General features: G+C 39.8%; 1 protein-coding gene across 1 annotated transcript; it reads right to left on the reverse strand.

Annotated features, from left to right (window-relative positions):
- Window positions 1-674: 674 nt before the first annotated feature.
- On the reverse strand, window positions 675-7,529 carry pik3r3a (phosphoinositide-3-kinase, regulatory subunit 3a (gamma)). The gene is made up of 8 exons (XM_067453204.1): window positions 7,122-7,529; window positions 5,618-5,705; window positions 5,418-5,516; window positions 4,022-4,202; window positions 3,797-3,919; window positions 3,592-3,719; window positions 2,557-2,733; window positions 675-1,758 (listed from the first exon to the last, which is right to left on the reverse strand). The coding sequence occupies exons 1-8, from the start codon at window positions 7,183-7,185 to the stop codon at window positions 1,557-1,559; spliced, it is 1,062 nt and encodes a 353-aa protein (XP_067309305.1). The 5' UTR covers window positions 7,186-7,529; the 3' UTR covers window positions 675-1,556.
- Between the last annotated feature and the right edge of the window lie 8,250 nt (window positions 7,530-15,779).

Genomic DNA, 15,779 nt, shown 5'->3' on the forward strand with positions numbered 1-15,779 from the left:
CAGTAATCAGGGTTTACTTATAGTACCTGCTCACTTGTTACAAGCTGTCCTTGTGTGATGTAACCAGGAACCCATTCTTCACACACTGACACACACTCACAAAGCTTTTAAGCCCATCCACACTGCTGACACAGAGAGCGAGGACTAATCCCGAACACGCTTCTCATATGCAACCTGTTACAAGAATGTCCTTGTTTTCATGTCACCACATAATACCATATTATAGTCTTCCAGTGCAGATTTTTCTTCTGAACAAACTGTTCCTCTGAATGATTATCAGCAGTGCAACAATAAGTCTTTTTTAGTGTCACAGTCATTCTCGGGACAAAAAATACCATTAGTGAATGGAAATGTGTATTCAAGGACTTTATATTTAACCTCAATTTTGAAAAAAGGTAATAATTGAACTTTCAACAATTTTATCTCACCCAAGGCCCAAAAGTAACCGATACAGACATTGGGGACACAAAACATGTTTCTATTATCTAAAAACATATTACGATCAAAAAAATTTGTTTGAAAGTAACAGGGTTTAATGTTCATAAAATTGTGATGTTGTTTACTTTATATAATAGGAAACTCAGGCCTGTTTCACACTGCACATGGTAGCAACACATTTATAAGAAATTAATTGAATGAATAAAGACATAAGACATGACCCTGAATTTATTCACAATCCATTTTTTTATTTTTTTTAAGACGCATGCAAGCGAAACCATTGTAGCAAAAAATAAGCTCTGCAAATAAGGGTAAATGTTCCCTGTCTGCTGCTGGCAAATGACACAATGACATTTGACAGAGAGTTGATCATCTCAAGGATGAGCAGTTTGGCATTGTATCAGACACACTCATTTATTCATCTCAACTACACTGTCCTGGCTTTCCTAATAAAAAAAGGTAAACATTAGAACTTAAATTCAACAAATACATTTACTGTAACTTTTTAACAGGTGCAAAAATGTATACTTTTACTGTGTACAAAATATTCAAGCTGTCCTCAAATTGTTACTCAACTTTTATAAACTAAAAACAGTTTCTGAAATATTTTTGGGATTTCTAATAAACCATGCCTCATAAACATCCTAACTTGGGTGCGCAAAAAAAGGCATCTTGTTTTAGACATAAAGCAAGATTTCAAAGTGTGTCATTCAATAATAAATGCACCCCCACTCTGTTACATTCACAATACACTTTTTAAAATGTTTTAATAACATTTAAATAAAAAGGTTATATGCATTCATCCCAACTTTAAAAAATGTGATTGTATAACAAAAACCCTTAAAAAACGAATTTAGATGTTTTGTGAATATCTGTAAACATGTCTACAAAGGGCTCATCAAATACTTATTCAAGTACTGGAGTCTCATCATGACCATGAGGAATGCTTTGGAAAGTGCAATATAGCAATATAGCCTACATACACAACAGCCCTGACAGTTGGTTCCACCCTTCACACAATGTAAAATGAAGGGACATGTCAACAAGTGCCAAATCTTCTTCAGTCTTAGTGCACTTAATCTTCATTGTGAAGCCAGCTGTCAGCGTGGCGAGCAGACTTAGCTGTGAACGGTGGGAGCGCTGGGCATGTGGACTGGGTATGCCAGCCGTACGTCCAGAGCCTGGTTGTGCTGTGCCAAGGAGGTGTGATGGTAGTGCATAACTAGATCCTTCAAAGACTTGTGGAGATCAAACGGTTCGACGAATCCGTAGCCGCGCTCTGTATGGCGTATCACACAGTGCCTCACCTGGCTGCCGACCCTGTGGTTAAAGACATCAAGAGCGGGGTTAGTTTCTGAGAATCGGGTGCCATCGGGAAACAATGTTTCATCTAGTATCTAGATTTATAAAAATTTCAAGCGATTGAACCTATAAAAGATGGTTAAATACCCCTACTTTCCTGTCTGTACTCTATTGTGCTATAACTAAAAGCAAAGAAGCATGAATATTGCATTTTTATTTGGTTTTTATGTTTACTAGAGTCATTAGACTAGTTCTCCTTAAATGTCTTATGACTTAAGTGTATTAAAGTGTTGATAGGTCACCCACAAATAAAATTTCTGTCATTATGTCCTTCTGCCCCTTGTATGGCTGTAGCCGCTAACTTGCCAATTCTGGGCCGAGAAAGGTTTGTAATCGTGCCGTACTGAACCCAGCTTAAGTGGAAATCAATAGAATCAATAGAAAGAGAATTACAATAACGCGAGTGTTCCAAGTGCCCACCAAAAAAACACTAATCACCATAATGGTGAGTTATTATTTTTTGCTTGACAAAATGGCACTTCAACCAATCAAATAATCTTAATTTGGGTTTTCTGAGCAAACAAGTTTTGGTTTGTGAATAATACAGATTACTACTAGATATTTACAATTAAGTTAACACATTAAGTAAAGTTAACTAAAAAGTCTCAGTTAGACCTGTTGGATTTTACAGTGCAAATTGTCTCCCTAAATGAGACTATAGTCTCTGAAGATGATAGATTTGTATGAAATTATTGAACATTTCTATTTTGTGCTAGTTAACAAACAAACAAGACAATGCACCGATTGATAACTTACACTACAGAGCAGGCGTAACAATCCTTCGTGCTGCTGTTGCGGATGAGGAAAGCTCCAGATGGTTTCCCATGGAGAAGCTCCTCTGCCTGACTTCGCCCGAGATCTCCAACAAACCAGCTCGCTTCCTCCAGGAGCTCCACACTCTTCTCTTGCCCCTCTTTTACCTCATATTGAGACCTGAGAAAATAATCACTCGTTGATAAGCAAAAAGCTCTGAAAATGACTGCTTGGCTGTAGTTCTAAGAGCACCTCTGTTTAATTCCTGTACCTTACTGACCTATTAAATCAGACAAAGCACCCAGAAGTGTCCCCACTTGTTGCCTTTGACTTTGTTATTAAAAATAGGAAATTAAACTGCTTCAAAGGGGCTTTTTTTATCAAATCAGTGGCGACAGGTACGATTATTTAGAAATACAAAAATCTAAATTACTAATTAATTTTAATACTAAAATCATAATTATTGGTGTTTACTAAGTCAAGTATCACATATCAAAAGGTATCGTTTTAAGGATATCCAAAAATGAAACAAAACACAAACAAAGATATTATAATGAAAACAGAGAGAATTCTGTCCCTCCATTCACCCCAAACTTTGATGCTTCAGTGAGTTCTGTGAGAGGTTTAATACAATTTTAATAATCAAAAAGCATGCCTAATCAATTGAATTCATAAAACTTAACAACTTAATTATTTATACATAAAAAAAAAATACAATTATAGTGCCCTGTGAAATGTTTTACTTTTTCAGAAATTCTGTTGTTGGTTTTTGTTTTTCTGGATTTATGATTTAATACACGTAGTGGACATGGAAGTCAATGAGGCCAATCAACTATTTTGTTAACATTCTTCCAAATATGTTTTTTCATGTTCAACAAAAGAAAGAAACTCTTACGGGTTTGAAACAACTTAAGTGTAAAATGTGTAAATGATGACTACGTTTTTTATTTATTAGCGAACTATCCCTTTAATTCCTATGGTGCTCTTTCAGTACTGCTGTTATCGCAAGTAAAACATATAGATCATATGAGAACTCACTCTGTCAGATGACTGTGCATTGTGTCAGGGAACTTTTGTGTTGTGTCCTTGTTCTCTTGAGAATAACACTGCTCTTTTGAGATCTCTGTCATACTGACGGGCTCCAAAGATTTCCTCCTTTGGATTTCCTGTAAAGCCACAGGGAAGTTCTTAGAAAAGCAATGTATTTGATATACATTATTTCTTTTTTTTTTCCAAAGCTTACCTGTAATAACGTAGTGCAAGCATCATATAGCTGGTCATACTCTGCCGTCTTCTGAAACAGTCTTAAACATTCTTGGAGTTTCTCTCTGGTTGTGCTCAAAAACTCTTCCTTCACAGGTTGATCCTGAACATGCAATAAGCTTAATGACTAAGGGTAAAACACATTAACTATAGCTTCCTTTCAATTAAGATCATCTTCACAATGAAATTCACTGAGGGTACCAACCGTGTTACAGTGAGACACGGGATAAGCCAATGTAACATCCAGGGAAGAGTTGTACTGGACTAAGCTCCTATGCCTGTAGTAAGATATCAGATCCGGCACTGAGCTGAAGGTCAGAGGCTCAGAAAATCCAAATTTTTCATCTCGATGATGGATCCTGATGAGTTTGTTGGTGCCATTGTTCCTGTGGGGAATTCAAGAAGTGATTTTACACATACAGCCTTTTCTGTAAATTCAATGGTACAATGTATTTGTAATACATGTACAAATTGTTATATTTCTGGAAAAAAATAGCTATATGTCAACAGAGCCATTAGATTTACTTTAAAGCTGCAGTTCATACGTTTTGCCTCTTTGTCATAATGCATCAGTACGGTTCCTTCGCGCGGATGACTAATGTTTTGTATGTGTGGCTGTCATATGTGTGGCTGTCATTCATCACCGCGCCAGAGCGGAAACTGTACTTCAGAATTACAGATACTAAGTCTCGGTTGTACGACCAAAATTTGGTCCAAGTTTAACTGGAAAATGTAATCTGAACAAGTAACATGTCTATTACACTTATTCTGAACAACTGAGAAAAAAGAATTACAACAAATTACCAATGGTGATCAAATCTAATGATCGCTTAGCTCATATCACATCAAACTGCGCAAATTATAATTATTGTTATACTTTGTTCTCTTGTTAATGTTAACAACATTAGCATTGCATGACTATGTGTATTTAGTATCTATTAGCGTTACCTGTAGATTTAAATTTCTGTTCATTCTACAATCTTTTGCTTTTGACTATGGATGAATCTCCAGTTGTCACTGATGGTTGTCGTTTGGACCATTCTGGATTACAATCCGCCATCAAAATGATACATTTAATTATTCCAGCTGCTGTGAGAAAAGACTATAAATGATACGCCAACTGCAGCATCCTCACATGCGATAATCAGACTCCTTTATGTACACAGACGTGACATAATGACGCTAAGACGAAAGGCAGCTTGCTCGTATTTTCCGCGGAAACCCACCAATTTGAATCGGGCTACGGTAAGGAGATCGTTTTGAACACTGGCTGGTTATGTACTTGCTCAAAAAAAAATTAACAAAAAGAAGTTATGGGCTGCAGCTTTCATTTTAGATCATTCAATGATGCTCTGTTGTAAAACAGTTTGAGTCAGACTTCTTATTCACAAAATTACTGCAGGCTGTTTTATCTACATTGTGGAAAAGATGTCGTCAAATTAGGTTACATTTTAATGAAACTAATGTGTGAACTAATGCACTAGTGTGTGATTGGTAGCAATACAGACAAGTTTCATGTGTAAAAGTGGTTATCGATTATTTGGCCACCGTCGATACCCTGTTTTCATTCAAAGAGGAATCCTAAAATGTGCAATCCTTACCTAACAGTTAAGGTATATTCTCCCTTCACCCTGCAGGAGGCATTTCGGACCAGGAAAGCACCGTCAGGCATGCCATGGAGTATTTCGTTCACCTCCTCCCTATTGTAAGTGGTATAAATTAAATAATAAGCAAACAAATTGATAACAACAAAAATACTAAGACGTAATAGTTTACAGAGTAAAACTATAAATACTCTCACCTTGATATGTCAGCCCAGTACCACCTGGCCTCCTGTAATGAGTCGCTGGGCTCCATTTCTCTTACTAGATGATCGTCGCTACTGATGACTGATTAAAGAAACATAATGAAACATAATGTAAGACAACCTAATATTAAATAGTTCAGTAACTGTCACATTTCTACTGGAAACCCTCCAGCCCTTTCACAATGAATTGTCAGTTTGTCAGGTTTATATAAACTGGACATTAAAATTAAAATGTGATAATCCACAATTTTACTTATTTGACCTTTTTAAATTATTATTCAAAAGAATGGTTACACTTTATTTTAAGGTGTCTTCGTTACACTGTGTAATTATACATTTAAGAACCGAATAATATTAAGTAACTACTTACTGTAGGGTTTTGTTAAGCTATGTGCAATTATGCATAATTTATAGTTATTACTATAGTAACTACATGTAATATGGTTAACTACTGTAAAATAAAGTGTTACCAAAAGGATAAACAGATATTTAAATAGATTTTAACAAATTACAATAGAAATGAATATACTTTATATAATATAAAATGTATTTAATGATATTTAATAAATAGATATTATACATTGAATATGTAATATCTTTTAACAGAAATCATAACATTTTCGTATGTATTTTATTTTTGTCAATGTCAGTTCACATATACATAATTTTAATTCAAACACGAGTGACACATTGGACAGAAACTAGAGTACAATACAAGCAATATAAAAGAGCAAATGTTTAATAGTGTGATGAGGTTTTGGGGCGCAACGGCAGTCACGATTCCCTTAATAAAAAGCAGATGGCCAGCAGACAGAGAAACTTTAATTCTCGCCTATTCTCTTATTAACCTATAAGTTAAATTCTTAACAAGACGGTAAAGAACTGTCCAGAACTATGTGCGGCAGAAGTGACAGCTGTGGATAGAACAGCGCTCGGGATTTCCCTGGTATTCCCGTTTGCGAATTCACGAATCCTACTATGGAAAAGGTCGAGCGCTGTGAATATTCACTAACGTGACGTTAAATCAACGGGTCTCTACGATTGGCTTAAAGAAACACTCATGCAGAGCCGTTGAAAAGGCAATGAACTCATGAATACTAATCAAGTTAAGTGATTGGACGCTCAAGGACTGTTACCAAGCAACGTCACCATTTTCTATTTAATATTCATGAGATAAGGCGTTGCCATAGTAGGATTGGTACTTTCGTGGCCCGGTATTCCTGCACTGCTGACCTCAATGAACTCAGCGATGACATGTTGAGACATGCAAAACTCAACGAATGAAAAGCCCAATACTGGGTTAACTCACTTTTACATAATATTAACTAACTTTCACGAATGTTACCTTCTTGAATACTACTATATTATTGTTCCCAAGATTAACGCTTTGACACTTAGGATTGTGTTTGAACGAGAACAAAGACAGGGTGACTTAAACAGAATAAACACCAAAAATAAAGAGATAAGACAGAAAAAATAAAGAAATAAAGTTACGTACCAGTGCCCGCTGCGCTGACACGATTCATTTCGATGTAGGAAAACGGTTCTGCTGACGACGACATCGTTTCTTCAACAATGGATCGTGTTGCAGAAGTAAATTAAGCCCTTTAAATACTGTAAATCGTACCGTAAAATAACTGTAAACAATTGTCCGGTTTTTATATCTAAGATAACGAAGATAACAACGGCAAAACAATGTTTAAAATCCGAAAAGGCTCGTTTTTCTCTTCTTAATCCAAGTCTCCAGTTGTAATAATTTGGCAGCCAGTCATTCAAAATAATACTTAGCAATGAAGCTTATGATCATGTACCAGAATAACATACATGAGGATGACATTCATAACGCTATGTATTCATCTAAATACCCAAATGAACAGTGTCTTGAGTGAATCAAACTCTTATAAGGTTTGGGACGATGTAAGTGTCTGAGGACGATACCATCGATCTGCATAGGGAAAACTTTATACAGGCTGTCGTTGTGTTGTTATTTCTTATTATTACGTTATTATCGTACATTGTCATGGCTTTTATCAAAATATTAAAAACACATTTTAAAAACTGTATATTAATTGTATGCACCATTTTAAAGCCACTGTTGTCTTAATTTTTGGAATTATCACCCCCTTTCTCTGCAACTATGATACGGTCCGTTTTTGTCCTTCTTATATATCGCATTGTGCCATTGATACTTTTCTTTAACAACTTGTTTTTTTGTCAAAAAATAGTTTTCTGCAAAGAGACTTTGTAATTTGTACGAGAAATGAAATCGTCTAAAAGAATAAAGAACAATGTCACGAGGTTTTTGTAACTTAAATGTTATGAAGGCCTGCACATAGGGGGAGTTCCTTCAGTGAAGGGAACATTGTGTACTGTTGGCATTGCATTGTCTGCCTACAGACACAGTGAAAGTTTCAAACGGTGGTTCGGTTGAGCTTGCAAAGCAGCACTTTTCAGATAGCCTGCATGAAGACGTGAATTATATTCTGCATGATAACATTTAAAAGAAAACCAGAAAGACATTTTTAAAAGATTAGTTCACTTTAAAATGAAAATCAACCCATGATTTATGGTGATTAATAGGTGGCCTTCTGAAGTTAATATAGGGGGTTTTGAAAGAAAAATATCTATATTTAAACTTTATAAAGTAAAATATCAAGCTACCGGCAGACAGCCTTCCGTATTCAGCTTGTTTTGTGTTTTGCAATACAATATGAACACAATCAGTAGGCCTACATTGTACTTATTTTTTAATTCAAATACATAGTAGGCTAGTTAAGGCCATCTAATATAAAATAGGACTGGGGGGGACCAAGGTGGTTGCAGTGCTGACGTCTATCTATCTCTGCATATAAAATGCTCTGATGACTGATGTCTGTGCAAGCAGGTTTTGCGGAGGTGTGAAAATACATACGCTGACAGGCAGGTAGGACATCGGACATTTGATGGTCTTGTGTCTTCCACAGATGACACCGATCAGGCATAGCATTATGACCACTGACAGGTGAAGTGAATAACACTGATTATCTCTTCATCACGGCACCTGTTTGTGGGGTACCAAATTCTGATGGCTAGACGGGGTCAGAGCATCTCAAAAACTCCAGCTCTTGTGAGGTGTTCCCAGTCAGCAGTGATGATTATCTATCAAAAGTGGCTCAAGGAAAGAAAATTGGTGAACCGGCGACAGGGTCATGGGTGACCATGGCTCATTGATGCACGTGGGGAGCGGTCTGATCAAATAGATGAGCTACTGTAGCTCAATTCCTCAAAAGTTAATGCTGGTTCTGATAGAAAGGTGTAAGAATACACAGTGCATCACAATTTGTTGTGTATGGGGCTGTATAGCCACAGACCAGTTGTTGAAGACCATGTACACCCTTTCATGAAAACATAATTCCTGGTGTCTGGGGCCTCTTTCAGCATGCGCCCTACCACAAGGGAAAAATGGTTCATGGATCATTTAAGGACCAGTGTTTAAATTTGAGGTGTTGACTTGGTCCTCAAATTACCCAGATCTCAATCCAATCGAGCATCTGTGGGATGTGCTGTAATACAGAATTGCAAGTCCTATAGGCCTACATATGAGGCACTGCTTCAGATATAGATATTATATATCAGATTTGACTGGAAAGGCCTTACAACTTGCCTATTTTCTCTTCTTAGTCCTTTACAGGTATTGCGACAATGAAAATAATAATACAAATAATAGATCAAATTTGTTATCTTCAAGATCTTTGTCTATTCTGCATACATGCAAAAATCTCTGGGCAGAAATACATATTTGGCAACTCTATCATTCAGACCAAACAAATATTGCTTCAACCACTTGTTTTAATTTACAGTTAATTCATCACAAACTAAAGTTGACCCACTCAACATTGTGTTATGTTTGCAATGTTATTGACCATAATATCCCACTTTCAATAATGCTTTAATTCATGGCAATAAACATTTTTACATATTGAGATGTCAAAATATAATAGTTGTTCATATAATATGTGCTGTCTACTGATTCTCTGTACTGACAACACTATTTTCAAACTCGTCACTGAGTCAATAAACATTTCCTTTCCATTTCATATCATTTTCAAAGTCTGATCTCTTGGTGTCTAATACAAACAATCCACTTACAATAGAACAAAATATAATTTGCTTATGGTTAGATCACATTGCACTTTTCCATAAGCACAAGTGATACAGTGTCTATTTCTGGTGGTTTATGTTAGGAAAACTATGCCAAGATCAGGATGTGCGTATACAAAGCCATGGCCACTGTGTTTCCGGCATCACAACTTCATTCTGTCTCTGTTAGCAAACAAAGATTAGAGAATATGAATCATTATATGTGCCACTGCGCATTTGGTTAGTTTTAAAAGCAAACCTCAGTAAAACTGGGCTGCAAGTAGTTTTTTCTTATGTTGTTTTCTAATGATTTATGTTTTCTGTGCTGAAATAGTTGATTAATAATATCAATATTTTTTATTAGTTTGACATGTTTCAACTGTTTCATTAAAGTGTCCCTATGCTTTTGTGAAGGCTCCTAACTTTGCAATAGGTTTACATGAATCCATAATTATGCATCATTGCCTCTTTTCCCACAGTGTCTGAAACAGTTCAATGAAAGATTCAGTTTCTTCAGTTTCTCCTTTCCACCAACTTTTCATTTGGTCAGATGGCCTAGTCTGTTTTGATTGGTCATCCATTCAGAATGCGTGTCAGAAACAAAACCACTATTACCATATCTGAATTTCAGCTCTTCCTCAGCGGTTGATACACAGTGATACGAACAGTAATGATGACACCATTTTTTAGAGTGCGGGTCATTTGTTATCAATTAGAGTGCGGGTCCTCATCCTTTGAAAGTGCATCAAAGTGGATTTGCAGTGCTTAAAACAGTGCCGTCTCACAACTCAAACCAAACTCTTCCAGTCTCAGTTTCAACTATAGTGTTTGTCTGAAGTAGACATTGTTTGTGTACAGCCAATGAAGACAATGCTAATTTGTTACATTGTTACATAGGTTTGTATCAGGAAGTGAGACAGCTGAATTGTTTCGGCAGTTCAGAATCTGTTATTTCTTTTAAATAGCTTTATATGTCATGCACTTTGATCTTTAAAACTTTGCAAACATTTACATTCACAAGCAATATTACACACTGCAGGAAAGGTAATATTTGAAAAAGCATAATAGGAGCACTTTCATTAATTATTTTGTTTTTCATAATTGTGTTACTGTGTGAATTTTACTGCATAATCACTAAAAAGCCAGCACGTAACCTATGTTCTCTGAATAGGGAAAGAGACACTGCGTAGTGACGCAATAGGGGAATGCCCTCTGGGTGTGCAGATTGTCTGAAGCCCTTATAGAATCACACCAATGCATTGGCTGATGGCACAGCGCTGTCCCTCTGCTCAACACCTTGAGCCTATACCAGCGCGCGCCATCTTATCTCCAGATTTATCTGCCGAAAAAGAAGCTTGTCGGCAGTGCTAGAAGCTTGGCAGCATACGCAGCATCTTGTTCCCTATTAAGAGAACATAGGTTATGTGAGTAACCTGAGACGTTCTCTTTCATAGGTTCACTCGACGCTGCATAGTGACACAATAGGGGAACGGTATACCACACACGCCTAGCTACGTGCTGCCGCATCTGGCACAAAACACCATTACATGACTGGATTTAAGCAGACAGAACATGCAAACCCGGAGCCATGTCAAGATCCAGACTATAAAACTTAACAAATGTGTGCGGGGAGGACCTTCTTGCCGCTACACAAATGTCTTCCAAACAAACTCCCTTGAAAAGAGCCCGAGAGGCGGCCACACCTCTTGTAGAGTGAGCCCAAATGCCTAGAGGTAAAGGAAGCCCACGCACCTCATAAGCCAAAGAAATAGCCTGTGTAAGCCAATGTGAATATCTCTGTTTCGAAGCAGCAAGCCCCCAACGGCCAGTTCTGAAACATACCAGTAATTGGTTAGACTTCCTCCAGCCACCCAAACGGTCCACATATATTTTCAATGCCTGGACCGGGCAAAGCAAATGCAACCTTTTGTCCTCAGACGAATCAAAAGGTGGAGGGTGGAAAGAATGGAGGACGGTGACCTGCGAGTGAAAAGAGGTGGACAAAACCTTGGGTACATAACCCGGCTTGGATCTTAAAGAGACCTTAAATAACCCAGGAGCAAAATTCAAACAAGTTTCGCTAACAGAGAGAACTTGTAAGTCCCCTACTCACTTAAGACAGGTCAAGGCCAACAAAAAAGCCACCTTAATAGTCAGACTCCGAACTGGTGCTGACTCCAATGGCTCGAAGGGAGCCTCCGACAATCCCTCTAGGACAACTGACAGGACTGGTCTCAGGTGCCTTATCCCTCTCATAAAAGAGGAAATCAATCTATGTTTCCCTAACTGAACTTCATCCAGTTCTCTATGAGCAGCCATGGCAGCTATTTACACCCTAAGGGTAGTTGCCGCCGCACCGGCCGCAAACTTTTCTTGCAGGAACTCCAGTACCGAAGCCGACAGTGCAGTTAACTGGGTTCACTGTCCGAGCTGAAAACCATGTCCCAAAAACTCCCCACTTTAAGGAATAGAGCTTTATAGTAAAGGGAGTTCTATCACTATCAATGGTCTCCTGAATGTCAGCAGGAAGACCATCGCTCATAATGGGTGGCCCTTGATTGGCTAGACCCACAGCTTCAAAATTGCCTTCGGACGAGGATGCCAGATCTTGCCCTGAAGTTGGGACAACAGGTCCTCCCTGATCGGAATCTCCCATGGAGAGGAGTTCAGAAGAGGAATCAGCACTGAAAACCATATCTGGGATGGCCAGAATTGTGCCATCAACAGGAGACAGACCCAGCCTGGCTGGAGGGCTCAGGGAGAACCAAAGTGGGCATTGGGACAAATCCTCTGTCACAAAGAGGACCACCTCCGCCCTGCCAAACCTCTCCAAAATCTGGGCTACTGTTAGAGGGTTCAGCATTCATTCCCTGACCTGAGTTTCTGCCTCGATAGAAAGTCTGCTGTGAGGTTCAGAATCCCAGGAACATGAACTGCCCTAAAGCCTAGTTCACACTGCCCGATTTTTGCCCCGATTTTGAGTCGCCGACAGGTTTTGTGAAATCGCAGACAAATGCCCGAGATCACAGGCAAATCGGTGCTCGTGCACGCGAGTGACAATCACGCAGTATGAATGATCAAAGACGCGATCAGAGAGAATCGCCGACGAGTCGCCGACGCCGGTGAGATATTTGGCATGCTAAATATCTGGAGCTGTCGGCGATTGAAACTCCTGCTGTGTGAACTGCGTTCTGACTGAAAATTACACCGACAGCCAATGAGAGAGTGAGATACAGGGCAGCAGGAGGTTCAGGGAGGAGTTATAAAGCAGAATTTCAGTATTTTAATAGATATATTTACAATTCTATCAAACAGAAACAAAGGCCAAACATTTGCACATCCAGCCACAGCAGCAGCATGTTAAATAATTCTTTATTTACCTCAAACTGTCTTTGCAGAACACAATCCTGGCTCCCTCTGTCTCTCCAACAATTTCTTCCGCCATAATCTTTTTTCTTTTTCTCCACAAATCAGCGCACATACAATTTGAAGCACACTGTGTGCAGTTTATCATTTTTAATAACAATTCCAAGTCTCGCGCGTTGTTTACTTGTCACATCGCACGTGTGTTTGGGAAACGTAGTTAGCGCACGGGAGAGAGAGAGAGTTGTCGGCGATTCTTCCTCTTGTTCAGTCATGCAGTGTGAACTCCTCTGTCGTCAAACCATCGGTCAGTGTGAACACAGCAGTGACTGAATGATACCCCAGATAGTCATGCAGTTGAATAGAGCAGTGACCCGACGAGTTTGAAAATCGTGCAGTCTGAACTAGGCTTAAGGGAAAGGAACTTGCCCTGAGCCCATAGGAGAAGGCGATGCACATGTCTGTCCAGGGTGCGGATCACGATCCCCCCTGGCGATTTACATAAGACACCACCGCCATGTTGTCTGTCCTGACAATGACATGGTGCCCCCTGAGGAATGGGAGAAAGTGCCGAAGGCCCAGGATGACCGCTCTCGGCTTTAGACAGTTTATGTGCCAGGCTAGAGTCTCTCCCGTCCAGACTCCGCATGCTGGTCGCCCTTCGAACACCACACCCCAACCGGTAAGACAGCCGTCTGTCTTAATCATCTGACAACGGAAAACAACCCCCAGGGTGATCCTGTTGATCGAGCCCCCGCAAACTTCCTCCACCAGTGGAACGGTTTCATGTGAAGCAGTCCCAGAGGAAGCACTTGGGAAGCTGCGGCCATGAGACCCAGAAGCCTATATGAAGCCTACAGGTCCCAACAGATACATGATGCCCAAGCGAGAAGCGGGCCAGACTGGAAATCCGGGCAGGAGCCAAACGGGCATGCATAGACATGGAATCCAGACAGACCCCTAAAAAGATGGTCTGCTGGGATGGTATAAGAACACACTTGTCAGTGTTCACTCTCAGGCCAAGAGATTGAACATGGCGAAGCACAATGTCCCTGTGACAGCTCGCCAGCTCCCTGGACTGAGCTAAATGGAGCCAATCGTCCAGATAATTGAGTATACGGACGCCCTGGAGCCTCAGCGGGGCTGGGCGTGTCCATACAAAGTGTCCATACACTTTGTAAACGCTCTTGGCACTAGATCAAGACCAAAGGGAAGTACTTTGTATCAATCAATCAATCCATCAATCAATCAACTTTATTTATATAGCGCTTTTACAATGACGATTGTTTCAAAGCAGCTTCACAGTGTTAAACAGGACAATATTGCAACAAAATTTGATTTGGCTAGTTTGATTTGGATAGTTTTATAGAATTAAATAAGACCTAATTAATAAATTTAATTTGTATATTTAGTTGAATAACTTGGATCATAATTTTAGTTTCCCCAACTGAGCAAGCCAAGCCAAAGGCGACAGTGGCAAGGAACCAAAACTCCATCAGGGCATGATGGAGAAAAATAAACCTTGGGAGAAACCAGACTCAGTCGGGGTGCCAGTTCTCCTCTGGCCTATTATTAAACAGTGTATAATTGTTATTCTGCCAACCCTGCAAGTCATAAATCATATTAGATAGGAATATTCCAAATTTTGGACGGGTTCATTTAGGATGGTGTGTCGCTTACAATGAATAATTAACATGAATACTTGAAAGAACAGAGTTATTGCGCCGGAAATGGGTTTATTGAGTAATGTACTGAAAGACCTTCCCCTCGAAGGTGAACCTGAGGAACTTCCTGCGTCGACGAATGACCTGAATATGAAAATAAGCATCCTTCAGGACTATCGAAACGAACCAGTCCCCTGCACGAACCTGGGCAATGATAGACTTCAGTGTAAGCATTTGGAACCTCCCTTTGATGAGGGATAAGTTTAAATGATGCAGGTCTAGAATAGGCCGCAAACCGCCGTCCTTCTGGCAGACGTTTCCACTCGTGGAAGAAATGAGACAGAGGAAGCGGAGTGGGTAGATGATTGGAGGTTTGCTAACCCCTGGAGGAAACAGACACAGACACAGAAAACAGAAAAAAGACACAGACTGTGTCTCCTATTATATGGGTAGCCGCGGTTCGGCTCAATGGACATAAGGGGAGAAAGTCTAAACATCGCCTTTCTCTGACGCCGGAGGTTTAAAGGGTTGATTAACCCCGAACATCGAAACACTCTTAACAGCGAATTTGATGGGACTGGACTTGGAGAGCAACCAGGGGACGGGCAGAAACCCTTGCGCGGCCTGACCCAGCCCCGTACGTGGGGCGCAGCTCTCCTTTTCCTGACCAGAGGGTCAGGAATGACTCTGGGGAGCTAGAGCGGGGGCCCTGCTTACAGACCGCTTCTGCTCGAGAGTCAGTGGGGTCTTCGGCACAGAAATGGACGGCAACGAGCTCCCCAAACCGTGGCAGGTGGGGAATGACCCTGGTCATTCATTTCCTGGAGGGAAATCCCTTTTGCGCAAAGGGCGCTCTCTAGGCTGAGAGGTGGAAATACTTGAAGACTTCCTATTCCTCCTAGGCATAAACTGCCTAAAAGCAGCCGACTGGGATTTGGCAGCTCTAAATTTGTCAACTAACGTGTTTACCTCACTGAATAATCCGGACTGAGAAATAGGAAAGGAAAGAC

This window comes from Pseudorasbora parva, chromosome 9 (genome assembly GCF_024679245.1).
Source record: "Pseudorasbora parva isolate DD20220531a chromosome 9, ASM2467924v1, whole genome shotgun sequence".
In the NCBI taxonomy this organism is placed as follows: Eukaryota; Metazoa; Chordata; class Actinopteri; order Cypriniformes; family Gobionidae; genus Pseudorasbora; species Pseudorasbora parva.